Source organism: Heptranchias perlo, chromosome 40 (assembly GCF_035084215.1).
Source record: "Heptranchias perlo isolate sHepPer1 chromosome 40, sHepPer1.hap1, whole genome shotgun sequence".
Classification (NCBI taxonomy): Eukaryota; Metazoa; Chordata; class Chondrichthyes; order Hexanchiformes; family Hexanchidae; genus Heptranchias; species Heptranchias perlo.
The window spans coordinates 17,128,031-17,140,488 of record NC_090364.1 but is presented as its reverse complement, the minus strand read 5'-3'; the positions used below and the strand labels follow the sequence as shown (position 1 = coordinate 17,140,488).

Genomic DNA, 12,458 nt, shown 5'->3' with positions numbered 1-12,458 from the left:
TCATCTCCCTAGCACCTCTCTGGCTCCTTCTATCTCCTCTCGTCCTTTTCTCACTCTCTGTCTCTCCTCTCTGGTCTCTCTTCCTCTTCTGCTCTACTCTTTAGGTCCTTCTTTCTCTCTTCTCTCTGGTCCTTCTCTCCTCTCTCTCTCTGACTCTCTGGGGTTCTTCTCTCTATCTTCCTCCTCTTGGGGGTCCCTTTCTCTCTCCATCTATCTATCTCTCTACGTCTGGTCTTACTACATCTTCTCACGTACTTCTGGTTTTCTCTCTCTCTCTCTAGTTAGGGGTACTTCTCCACTCATTCAGTCGTCGCCCCTCTGTCCTTCCCTCTCTCTCTCTGTCCTGTCCCTCCCTCTCTCTCTCTTCTCCTCTCTCTCGCTCTGGTCTTCTCTCATCCTGTCCTCTCCTCGTCCTCTCTCTCTCTGTCCTCCTCTCTCTTCCTTCTCTCCCCCCCCTCTCTGTCCTTCCTCTCATCTGGCCTTCTCTCGGCTTGGTTCCCTCTCTCGCTCTGTCCTTCTCTACTCCCCCTCTGGTCCTTCTCTCTCTCTGTCCCTCTCCTCGCTCCCTCCTGTCCTTCTCTCTCTCTGTCCTCTCTCTCCTGGAGCCTGTCTGCTCTCGCTTCTCTGGTCGTCGTCTCTCTTCCCTTCTCCTCTCTGGTCTTCCCCCTCTCTCTTCTGGTCCTTTCCTCTCTCTCTCGGTCCTTCTCTCTCTCTCGGGGTCCTTCTCTCTCTCTCTCTCTCTGGTCCTTCCTCTCTCTCTCTCTCTCGGTCTCTTCTCTTCCTCTCCTCTCTCTGGTCCTTCTCTCTCTTCTCTCTTCGGGTCCTTCTCTCCTTCTCTCTCTCTGGTCCTTCCTCTCTCAGGTGCGTCTCTCCTCTGGTCCTTCTCTCTCTCTCTCTCTCTCTCTGGTCTCTCTCTCTCTCTCCTCTGGTCCTTCTCTCTCTCTCGTCTCTCTCTCTGGTCCTTCTCTCTCTCGGTCTTCTCTCTCTCTGGTCCGTCTCTCTCTCCTCTGTCCTCTCTCTCTCTCTCTGGTCCTTCTCTCTCTCTGGTCCTTCTCTCTCTCTGGTCCTTCTCTCTCTCTGGCTCTCTGGTCCTTCTCTCTCTCTCTCTCTCTGGTCCTTCTCTCTCTCTCTCTCTGGTCCTTCTCTCTCTCTCTCTCTGGTCTCTCTCTCTCTGTCTCTCTCTCTCTGGTCCTTCTCTCTCTCTCTCTCTGGTCCTTCTCTCTCTCTCTCTCTGGTCCTTCTCTCTCTCTCTCTCTCTGGTCCTTCTCTCTCTCTCGTCTCTCTGGTCCTTCTCTCTCTCTCTCTCTGGTCCTTCTCTCTCTCTCTCTCTGGTCCTTCTCTCTTCTCTCTCTCTGGTCCCTTCTCTCTCTCTCTCTCTCTGGTCCTTCTCTCTCTCTCTCTCTCTGGTTCCTTCTCTCTCTCTCTCTCTCTGGTCCTTCTCTCTCTCTCTCTCTGGTCCTTCTCTCTCTCTCTCTCTGGTCCTTCTCTCTCTCTCTCTCTGGTCCTTCTCTCTCTCTCTCTCTGGTCCTTCTCTCTCTCTCTCTCTGGTCCTTCTCTCTCTCTCTCTCTGGTCCTTCTCTCTCTCTCTCTCTGGTCCTTCTCTCTCTCTCTCTCTGGTCCTTCTCTCTCTCTCTCTCTGGTCCTTCTCTCTCTCTCTCTCTGGTCCTTCTCTCTCTCTCTCTCTGGGTCCTTCTCTCTCTCTCTCTCTGGTCCTTCTCTCTCTCCTCTCTCTGGTCCTTCTCTCTCTCTCTCTCTGGTCCTTCTCTCTCTCTCTCTCTGGTCCTTCTCTCTCTCTCTCTCTGGTCTTCTCTCTCTCTCTCTCTGGTCCTTCTCTCTCTCTCTCTCTGGTCCTTCTCTCTCTCTCTCTCTGGTCCTTCTCTCTCTCTCTCTCTGGGTCCCTTCTCTCTCTCTCTCTCTGGTCCTTCTCTCTCTCTCTCTGGTCCTTCTCTCTCTCTCTGCTCTGGTCCTTCTCTCTCTCTCTCTCTGGTCCTTCTCTCTCTCTCTCTCTGGTCCTTCTCTCTCTCTCTCTCTGGTCCTTCTCTCTCTCTCTCTCTGGTCCTTCTCTCTCTCTCTCTCTGGTCCTTCTCTCTCTCTCTCTCTGGTCCTTCTCTCTCTCTCTCTCTGGTCCTTCTCTCTCTCTCTCTCTGGTCCTTCTCCTCTCTCTCTCTGGTCCTTCTCTCTCTCTCTCTCTGGTCCTTCTCTCTCTCTCTCTCTGGTCCTTCTCTCTCTCTCTCTCTGGTCCTTCTCTCTCTCTCTCTCTGGTCCTTCTCTCTCTCTCTCTCTGGTCCTTCTCTCTCTCTCTCTCTGGTCCTTCTCTCTCTCTCTCTCTGGTCCTTCTCTCTCTCTCTCTCTGGTCCTTCTCTCTCTCTCTCTCTGGTCCTTCTCTCTCTCTCTCTCTGGTCCTTCTCTCTCTCTCTCTCTGGTCTTCTCTCTCTCTCTCTCTGGTCCTTCTCTCTCTCTCTCTCTGGTCCTTCTCTCTCTCTCTCTCTGGTCCTTCTCTCTCTCTCTCTCTGGTCCTTCTCTCTCTCTCTCTCTGGTCCTTCTCTCTCTCTCTCTCTGGTCCTTCTCTCTCTCTCTCTCTGGTCCTTCTCTCTCTCTCTCTCTGGTCCTTCTCTCTCTCTCTCTCTGGTCCTTCTCTCTCTCTCTCTCTGGTCCTTCTCTCTCATCTCTCTCTGGTCCTTCTCTCTCTCTCTCTCTGGTCCTTCTCTCTCTCTCTCTCTGGTCCTTCTCTCTCTCTCTCTCTGGTCCTTCTCTCTCTCTCTCTCTGGTCCTTCTCTCTCTCTCTCTCTGGTCCTTCTCTCTCTCTCTCTCTGGTCCTTCTCTCTCTCTCTCTCTGGTCCTTCTCTCTCTCTCTCTCTGGTCCTTCTCTCTCTCTCTCTCTGGTCCTTCTCTCTCTCTCTCTCTGGTCCTTCTCTCTCTCTCTCTCTTGGTCCTTCTCTCTCTCTCTCTCTGGTCCTTCTCTCTCTCTCTCTCTGGTCCTTCTCTCTCTCTCTCTCTGGTCCTTCTCTCTCTCTCTCTCTGGTCCCTTCTCTCTCTCTCTCTCTGGTCCTTCTCTCTCTCTCTCTCTGGTCCTTCTCTCTCTCTCTCCTCTGGTCTTCTCTCTCTCTCTCTCTGGTCCTTCTCTCTCTCTCCTCTCTGGTCCTTCTCTCTCTCTCTCTCTGGTCCTTCTCTCTCTCTCTCTCTGGTCCTTCTCTCTCTCTCTCTCTGGTCCTTCTCTCTCTCTCTCTCTGGTCCTTCTCTCTCTCTCTCTCTGGTCCTTCTCTCTCTCTCTCTCTGGTCCTTCTCTCTCTCTCTCTCTGGTCCTTCTCTCTCTCTCTCTCTGGTCCTTCTCTCTCTCTCTCTCTTGGTCCTTCTCTCTCTCTCTCTCTGGTCCTTCTCTCTCTCTCTCTCTGTCCTTCTCTCTCTCCTCTCTGGTCCTTCTCTCTCTCTCTCTCTGGTCTTCTCTCTCTCTCTCTCTGGTCCTTCTCTCTCTCTCTCTCTGGTCCTTCTCTCTCTCTCTCTCTGGTCCTTCTCTCTCTCTCTCTCTGGTCCTTCTCTCTCTCTCTCTCTGGTCCTTCTCTCTCTCTCTCTCTGGTCCTTCTCTCTCTCTCTCTCTGGTCCTTCTCTCTCTCTCTCTCTGGTCCTTCTCTCTCTCTCTCTCTGGTCCTTCTCTCTCTCTCTCTCTGGTCCTTCTCTCTCTCTCTCTCTGGTCCTTCTCTCTCTCTCTCTCTGGTCCTTCTCTCTCTCTCTCTCTGGTCTTCTCTCTCTCTCTCTCTGGTCCTTCTCTCTCTCTCTCTCTGGTCCTTCTCTCTCTCTCTCTCTGGTCCTTCTCTCTCTCTCTCTCTGGTCCTTCTCTCTCTCTCTCTCTGGTCCTTCTCTCTCTCTCTCTCTGGTCCTTCTCTCTCTCTCTCTCTGGTCCTTCTCTCTCTCTCTCTCTGGTCCTTCTCTCTCTCTCTCTCTGGTCCTTCTCTCTCTCTTCTCTCTGGTCCTTCTCTCTCTCTCTCTCTGTCCTTCTCTCTCTCTCTCTCTGGTCCTTCTCTCTCTCTCTCTCTGGTCCTTCTCTCTCTCTCTCTCTGGTCCTTCTCTCTCTCTCTCTCTGGTCCTTCTCTCTCTCTCTCTCTGGTCCTTCTCTCTCTCTCTCTCTGGTCCTTCTCTCTCTCTCTCTCTGGTCCTTCTCTCTCTCTCTCTCTGGTCCTTCTCTCTCTCTCTCTCTGGTCCTTCTCTCTCTCTCTCTCTGGTCCTTCTCTCTCTCTCTCTCTGGTCCTTCTCTCTCTCTCTCTCTGGTCCTTCTCTCTCTCTCTCTCTGGTCCTTCTCTCTCTCTCTCTCTGGTCCTTCTCTCTCTCTCTCTCTGGTCCTTCTCTCTCTCTCTCTCTGGTCCTTCTCTCTCTCTCTCTCTGGTCCTTCTCTCTCTCTCTCTCTGTCCTTCTCTCTCTCTCTCTCTGGTCCTTCTCTCTCTCTCTCTCTGGTCCTTCTCTCTCTCTCTCTCTGGTCTTCTCTCTCTCTCTCTCTGGTCCTTCTCTCTCTCTCTCTCTGGTCCTTCTCTCTCTCTCTCTCTGGTCCTTCTCTCTCTCTCTCTCTGGTCCTTCTCTCTCTCTCTCTCTGGTCCTTCTCTCTCTCTCTCTCTGGTCCTTCTCTCTCTCTCTCTGGTCTTCTCTCTCTCTCTGGTCCTTCTCTCTCTCTCTCTCTGGTCCTTCTCTCTCTCTCTCTCTGGTCCTTCTCTCTCTCTCTCTCTGGTCCTTCTCTCTCCTCTCTCTCTGGTCCTTCTCTCTCTCTCTCTCTGGTCCTTCTCTCTCTCTCTCTCTGGTCCTTCTCTCTCTCTCTCTCTGGTCCTTCTCTCTCTCTCTCTCTGGTCCTTCTCTCTCTCTCTCTCTGGTCCTTCTCTCTCTCTCTCTCTGGTCCTTCTCTCTCTCTCTCTCTGGTCCTTCTCTCTCTCTCTCTCTGGTCCTTCTCTCTCTCTCTCTCTGGTCCTTCTCTCTCTCTCTCTCTGTCCTTCTCTCTCTCTCTCTCTGGTCCTTCTCTCTCTCTCTCTCTGGTCCTTCTCTCTCTCTCTCTCTGGTCCTTCTCTCTCTCTCTCTCTGGTCCTTCTCTCTCTCTCTCTCTGTCCTTCTCTCTCTCTCTCTCTGGTCCTTCTCTCTCTCTCTCTCTGGTCCTTCTCTCTCTCTCTCTCTGGTCCTTCTCTCTCTCTCTCTCTGGTCCTTCTCTCTCTCTCTCTCTGGTCCTTCTCTCTCTCTCTCTCTGGTCCTTCTCTCTCTCTCTCTCTGGTCCTTCTCTCTCTCTCTCTCTGGTCCTTCTCTCTCTCTCTCTCTGGTCCTTCCTCTCTCTCTCTCTCTGGTCCTTCTCTCTCTCTCTCTCTGGTCCTTCTCTCTCTCTCTCTCTGGTCCTTCTCTCTCTCTCTCTCTGGTCCTTCTCTCTCTCTCTCTCTGGTCCTTCTCTCTCTCTCTCTCTGGTCCTTCTCTCTCTCTCTCCTCTGGTCCTTCTCTCTCTCTCTCTCTGGTCCTTCTCTCTCTCTCTCTCTGGTCCTTCTCTCTCTCTCTCTCTGGTCCTTCTCTCTCTCTCTCTCTGGTCCTTCTCTCTCTCTCTCTCTGGTCCTTCTCTCTCTCTCTCTCTGGTCCTTCTCTCTCTCTCTCTGGTCCTTCTCTCTCTCTCTCTCTGTCCTTCTCTCTCTCTCTCTCTGGTCCTTCTCTCTCTCTCTCTGGTCCTTCTCTCTCTCTCTCTCTGGTCCTTCTCTCTCTCTCTCTCTGGTCCTTCTCTCTCTCTCTCTCTGGTCCTTCTCTCTCTCTCTCTCGGTCCTTCTCTCTCTCTCTCTCTGGTCCTTCTCTCTCTCTCTCTCTGGTCCTTCTCTCTCTCTCTCTGGTCCTTCTCTCTCTCTCTCTGGTCCTTCTCTCTCTCTCTCCTGGTCCTTCTCTCTCTCTCTCCTGGTCCTTCTCTCTCTCTCTCCTGGTCCTTCTCTCTCTCTCTCTCGGTCCTTCTCTCTCTCTCTCCGGTCCTTCTCTCTCTCTCTCCGGTCCTTCTCTCTCTCTCTCTCGGTCCTTCTCTCTCTCTCTCCGGTCCTTCTCTCTCTCTCTCCTGGTCCTTCTCTCTCTCTCTCCGGTCCTTCTCTCTCTCTCTCGGTCCTTCTCTCTCTCTCTCGGTCCTTCTCTCTCTCTCTCTCCGGTCCTTCTCTCTCTCTCTCCGGTCCTTCTCTCTCTCTCTCTCCGTCCCTTCTCTCTCTCTCTCCGGTCCTTCTCTCTCTCTCTCTCCGGTCCTTCTCTCTCTCTCTCTCCGGTCCTTCTCTCTCTCTCTCCGGTCCTTCTCTCTCTCTCTCCGGTCCTCTCTCTCTCTCCGTCCTTCTCTCTCTCTCTCCGGTCCTTCTCTCTCTCTCTCCGGTCCTTCTCTCTCTCTCTCCGGTCCTCTCTCTCTCTCTCTCGGTCCTTCTCTCTCTCTCTCCGTCCTTCTCTCTCTCTCTCCGGTCTTCTCTCTCTCTCTCCGTCCTTCTCTCTCTCTCTCCGGTCCTTCTCTCTCTCTCTCCGTCCTTCTCTCTCTCTCTCCGGTCCTTCTCTCTCTCTCTCCGGTCCTTCTCTCTCTCTCTCCGGTCCTTCTCTCTCTCTCTCCGGTCCTTCTCTCTCTCTCTCCGGTCCTTCTCTCTCTCTCTCCGGTCCTTCTCTCTCTCTCTCCGGTCCTTCTCTCTCTCTCTCCGGTCCTTCTCTCTCTCTCTCTCCGGTCCTTCTCTCTCTCTCTCCGGTCCTTCTCTCTCTCTCTCCGGTCCTTCTCTCTCTCTCTCCGGTCCTTCTCTCTCTCTCTCCGGTCCTTCTCTCTCTCTCTCCGGTCCTTCTCTCTCTCTCTCTCCGGTCCTTCTCTCTCTCTCTCTCCGGTCCTTCTCTCTCTCTCTCCGGTCCTTCTCTCTCTCTCTCCGGTCCTTCTCTCTCTCTCTCCGGTCCTTCTCTCCTCTCTCTCCGGTCCTTCTCTCTCTCTCTCCGGTCCTTCTCTCTCTCTCTCCGGTCCTTCTCTCTCTCTCTCCGGTCCTTCTCTCTCTCTCTCCGGTCCTTCTCTCTCTCTCTCCGGTCCTTCTCTCTCTCTCTCTCTCTCTCCGTCCTTCTCTCTCTCTCTCCGGTCCTTCTCTCTCTCTCTCCGGTCCTTCTCTCTCTCTCTCCGGTCCTTCTCTCTCTCTCTCCGGTCCTTCTCTCTCTCTCTCCGGTCCTTCTCTCTCTCTCTCCGGTCCTTCTCTCTCTCTCCGGTCCTTCTCTCTCTCTCTCCGGTCCTTCTCTTCTCTCTCTCTCGGTCCTTCTCTCTCTCTCTCGGTCCTTCTCTCTCTCTCTCCGGTCCTTCTCTCTCTCTCTCCGGTCCTTCTCTCTCTCTCTCCGGTCCTTCTCTCTCTCTCTCCGGTCCTTCTCTCTCTCTCTCCGGTCCTTCTCTCTCTCTCTCCGGTCCTTCTCTCTCTCTCTCCGGTCCTTCTCTCTCTCTCTCCGGTCCTTCTCTCTCTCTCTCCGGTCCTTCTCTCTCTCTCTCCGGTCCTTCTCTCTCTCTCTCCGGTCCTTCTCTCTCTCTCTCCGGTCCTTCTCTCTCTCTCTCTCGGTCCTTCTCTCTCTCTCTCCGGTCCTTCTCTCTCTCTCTCTCCGGTCCCTTCTCTCTCTCTCTCCGGTCCTTCTCTCTCTCTCTCCGGTCCTTCTCTCTCTCTCTCGGTCCTTCTCTCTCTCTCTCCGGTCCTTCTCTCTCTCTCTCCGTCCTTCTCTCTCTCTCTCCGGTCCTTCTCTCTCTCTCTCCGGTCCTTCTCTCTCTCTCTCCGGTCCTTCTCTCTCTCTCTCCGGTCCTTCTCTCTCTCTCTCCGGTCCCTTCTCTCTCTCTCTCCGGTCCTTCTCTCTCTCTCTCCGGTCCTTCTCTCTCTCTCTCCGGTCCTTCTCTCTCTCTCTCCGGTCCTTCTCTCTCTCTCTCCGGTCCTTCTCTCTCGGTCTCTCTCTCTCCGGTCCTTCTCTCTCTCTCTCCGGTCCTTCTCTCTCTCTCTCCGGTCCTTCTCTCTCTCTCTCCGGTCCTTCTCTCTCTCTCTCCGGTCCTTCTCCTCTCTCTCTCTCTCTGATCTCCTCTCTCTCTCTCTCTGGTCCTTCTCTCTCTCTCTCTGGTCCTTCTCTCTCTCTCTCTGGTCCTTCTCTCTCTCTCTCTGGTCCTTCTCTCTCTCTCTCTGGTCTCCTTCTCTCTCTCTCTCTGGTCCTTCTCTCTCTCTCTCTGATCCCTCTCTCTCTCTCTCTGGTCCCTCTCTCTCTCTCTCTGGTCCCTCTCTCTCTCTCTCTGGTCCCTCTCTCTCTCTCTCTGGTCCTTCTCTCTCTCTCTCTGGTCCTTCTCTCTCTCTCTCTCTCTGTCCTTCTCCCTCTCTCTCTCTGATCCTCTCTCTCTCTCTGGTCCTTCTCTCTCTCTCTGGTCCTTCTCTCTCTCTCTCTGGTCCTTCTCTCTCTCTCTCTGGTCCTTCTCCCGCTCTCTCTCTGATCCCTCTCTCTCTCTCTCTGGTCCTTCTCTCTCTCTCTCTGGTCCTTCTCCCTCTCTCTCACTGGTCCTTCTCCCTCTCTCTCTCTCTGATCCCTCTCTCTCTCTCTCTGGTCCTTCTCTCTCTCTCTCTGGTCCTTCTCTCTCTCTCTCTGGTCCTTCTCTCTCTCTGGTCCTTCTCTCTCTCTGGTCCTTCTCTCTCTCTGGTCCTTCTCTCTCTCTGGTCCTTATCTCTCTCTGGTCCTTCTCTCTCTCTGGTCCTTCTCTCTCTCTCTCTCTCTGGTCCTTCTCCCTCTCTCTCTCTGATCCCTCTCTCTCACTCTCTCTGGTCCTTCTCTCTCTCTCTCTCGCTCCCTCTCTCTCCCTGTCTGGTCCTTCTCTCCCTCTCTCCCCCTCTCTGGTCCTTCTCTCTCTCTCTCCAGTTCTCTCTCTCTCTCTCTCTGGTCCTTCTCTCTCTGATCCCTCTCTCTCTCTCTGATCCTTCTCTCTCTCTCTCACTCTCTGGTCCTTTTTTTCTCTCTCTCTGGTCCTCTCTCTCTCTCTGAACCCTCCCTCCTATCCCTCCTCTCTCTGGTCCTTCTCTCTCTCTGGTCCTTCTCTCTCTCTCTCTGGACCCTCTCTCCAATCCCCCCCTCTTTCTGGTCCTTCTCTCTCTCTCTCTCTCTCTGGTCCTCTCTCTCTCTGATCCTTCTCTCTCTCTCTCTGATCTTTCTCTCTCTCTCTCCTATCCCCCCTCTCTCTGGTCCTTCTCTTCCTCTCTGGTCCTTCTCTCTCTCTCTCTCTCCCTCTCTGGTCCTTCGCTCTCTCTCTCCCTCTCTGGTCCTTCTCTCTCTCTCTCTCTGGTCCTCTCTCTCTCTGATCCTTCTCTCTCTCTCTCTGATCTTTCTCTCTCTCTCTCCTATCCCCCCTCTCTCTGGTCCCTTCTCTTCCTCTCTGGTCCTTCTCTCTCTCTCTCCCCCTCTCTGGTCCTTCTCTCTCTCTCTCTCTCCCGTCCTTCTCTCTCTCTCTGGTCCTTCTCTCTGATCCTTCTCTCTCTCTCTGATCCTTCTCTCTCTCTCTCTCTGATCCCTCTCTCTCTCCCTCTGATCCTTCTCTCTCTCTCTGATCCTTCTCTCTCTCTCGCTGATCCTTCTCTCTCTCTCGCTGATCCTTTTCTCTCTCGTCCTTCTCTCTCTCTCACTCACTCTCTGGTCCTTTTTTTTCTCTCTCTCTCTGAACCCTCTCTCCTATCCCTCCTATCCCCCCTCTCTCTGGTCCTTCTCTCTCTCTCTCGATCTTTCTCTCTGGACCCTCTCTCCTATCTCCCCCTCTTTCTGGTCCCTCTCTCTCTCTGGTCCTTCTCTCTCTCTCTGGTCCTTCTCTCTCTCTGATCTTTCTCTCCGGACTCTCTCTCCTATCCCCCCTCTCTCTGGTCCTTCTCTCTCTCTCTCTCTCTGGTCCTTCTCTCTCTCTCTCTCTGATCTTTCTCTCCGGGCTCTCTCTCCTATCCCCCCCCCCCCCCCTCTCTCTGGTCCTTCTCTCTCTCTCTGGTCCTTCTCTCTCTCTCTCTCTGATCTTTATCTCCGGCTCTCTCTCCTATCCCCCCCCCCCCCCCTCTCTCTCTGGTCCTTCTCTCTCACTCTCTCTCTCTGGTCCTTCTCTCTCTCTCTCTCTGATCTTTCTCTCCGGGCTCTCTCTCCTATCCCCCCCCCCCCCCTCTCTCTGGTCCTTCTCTCTCTCTCTGGTCCTTCTCTCTCTCTCTCTCTGGTCCTTCTCTCTCTCTCTCTCTGGTCCTTCTCTCTCTCTCTCTCTGGTCCTTCTCTCTCTCTCTCTCTGATCTTTCTCTCCGGGCTCTCTCTCCTATCCCCCCCTCTCTCTGGTCCTTCTCTCTCTCTCTCTGGTCCTTCTCTCTCTCTCTCTCTGATCTTTCTCTCCGGACTCTCTCTCCTATCCCCCCTCTCTCTGGTCCTCTCTCTCTCTCTGGTCCCTCTCTCTCTCTCTCTGATCTTTCTCTCCGGACTCTCTCTCCTATCCCCCCTCTCTCTTGTCCTTCTCTCACTCACCAGCGCAGGATTTAGTTTTCCACATTTTCCCCAGGAGGATGATAATCGCCAGTAAGTGGGACACGTCCCCGGACAGTCTGAACACGTTCATCCTGCACCACCTCACAACTTTCAAACTCCCCAACTCCACTCAAACTTTTTGGGCTGCAACTGGGCTCTGCCTCGGTGACGTGGCTGCAGCTTCCAGCGCGGCGCTTAAAGGGAAGGGCTGGCCGCCGACACAAAATTCCATTAAAGGTACGGCATCATTTCCAACAGGCAAGACATCAAGTTCCAAAGTATGTGGGAACCCACAGAGAGAGAGAGTTCAGTGAGAGAGCGAATCACACGCTGCTGTTCTCTATAATATACACAGGGACTGCTACTGTCTATAATATACACAGGGGCTGCTACTGTCTATAATATACACAGGACTGCTACTGTCTATAATATACACAGGGACTGCTACTGTCTATAATATACACAGGGACTGCTGTTGTCTGTGATATACACAGGGGCTGCTACTGTCTGTGATATACACAGGGGCTGCTACTGTCTATAATATACACAGGGACTGCTACTGTCTATAATATACACAGGGACTGCTGTTGTCTGTGATATACACAGGGGCTGCTACTGTCTATAATATACACAGGGGCTGCTACTGTCTATAATATACACAGGGGCTGCTACTGTCTATAATATACACAGGGGCTGCTACTGTCTATAATATACACAGGGCTGCTGTTGTCTACAATATACACAGGGACTGCTGTTGTCTATAATATACACAGGGACTGCTGTTGTCTGTGATATACACAGGGACTGCTGTTGTCTGTGATATACACAGGGACTGCTACTGTCTGTGATATACACAGGGGCTGCTACTGTCTATAATATACACAGGGACTGCTACTGTCTATAATATACACAGGGACTGCTACTGTCTATAATATACACAGGGACTGCTGTTGTCTGTGATATACACAGGGGCTGCTACTGTCTGTGATATACACAGGGGCTGCTACTGTCTATAATATACACAGGGACTGCTACTGTCTATAATATACACAGGGACTGCTGTTGTCTGTGATATACACAGGGGCTGCTACTGTCTATAATATACACAGGGGCTGCTACTGTCTATAATATACACAGGGGCTGCTACTGTCTATAATATACACAGGGGCTGCTACTGTCTATAATATACACAGGGCTGCTGTTGTCTACAATATACACAGGGACTGCTGTTGTCTATAATATACACAGGGACTGCTGTTGTCTGTGATATACACAGGGACTGCTGTTGTCTGTGATATACACAGGGACTGCTACTGTCTATAATATACACAGGGGCTGCTACTGTCTATAATATACACAGGGACTGCTGTTGTCTATAATATACACAGGGGCTGCTACTGTCTATAATATACACAGGGGCTGCTACTGTCTATAATATACACAGGGGCTGCTATTGTCTATAATATACACAGGGACTGCTGTTGTCTGTGATATGCACAGGGACTGCTACTGTCTATAATATACACAGGGGCTGCTATTGTCTATAATATACACAGGGACTGCTGTTCTCTATAATATACACAGGCGCTGCTACTGTCTATACTATACACAGGGACTGCTACTGTCTATAATATACACAGGGGCTGCTACTGTCTATAATATACACAGGGCTGCTGTTGTCTATAACATACACATGGACTGCTGTTGTCTATAATGTACACAGGCGCTGCTACTGTGTATAATATACACAGGAGCTGCTACTGTCTATAATATACACAGGGACTGCTACTGTCTATAATATACACAGGGACTGCTGTTGTCTGTGATATACACAGGGGCTGCTACTGTCTATAATATACACAGGGGCTGCTACTGTCTATAATATACACAGGGGCTGCTACTGTCTATAATATACACAGGGGCTGCTACTGTCTATAATATACACAGGGCTGCTGTTGTCTACAATATACACAGGGACTGCTGTT

The 12,458-nt window shown here is 52.2% G+C and overlaps 1 protein-coding gene across 3 annotated transcripts in view; it reads right to left on the bottom strand.

The window, feature by feature from the left end:
- The window catches only part of LOC137305391 (ER lumen protein-retaining receptor 3), a 30,155-nt gene extending 19,525 nt beyond the window's left edge, over window positions 1–10,630 (bottom strand). For all 3 annotated transcript variants that reach the window (XR_010958709.1, XR_010958710.1, XM_067974224.1), the window contains exon 1: window positions 10,474–10,630. Coding sequence is in view for 1 of the 3 variants with exons in the window: in XM_067974224.1 (XP_067830325.1) it covers window positions 10,474–10,564 (91 nt within the window). In the remaining 2 variants the exon portion in view is untranslated. The remainder of the gene's footprint in view (window positions 1–10,473) is intronic.
- Between the last annotated feature and the right edge of the window lie 1,828 nt (window positions 10,631–12,458).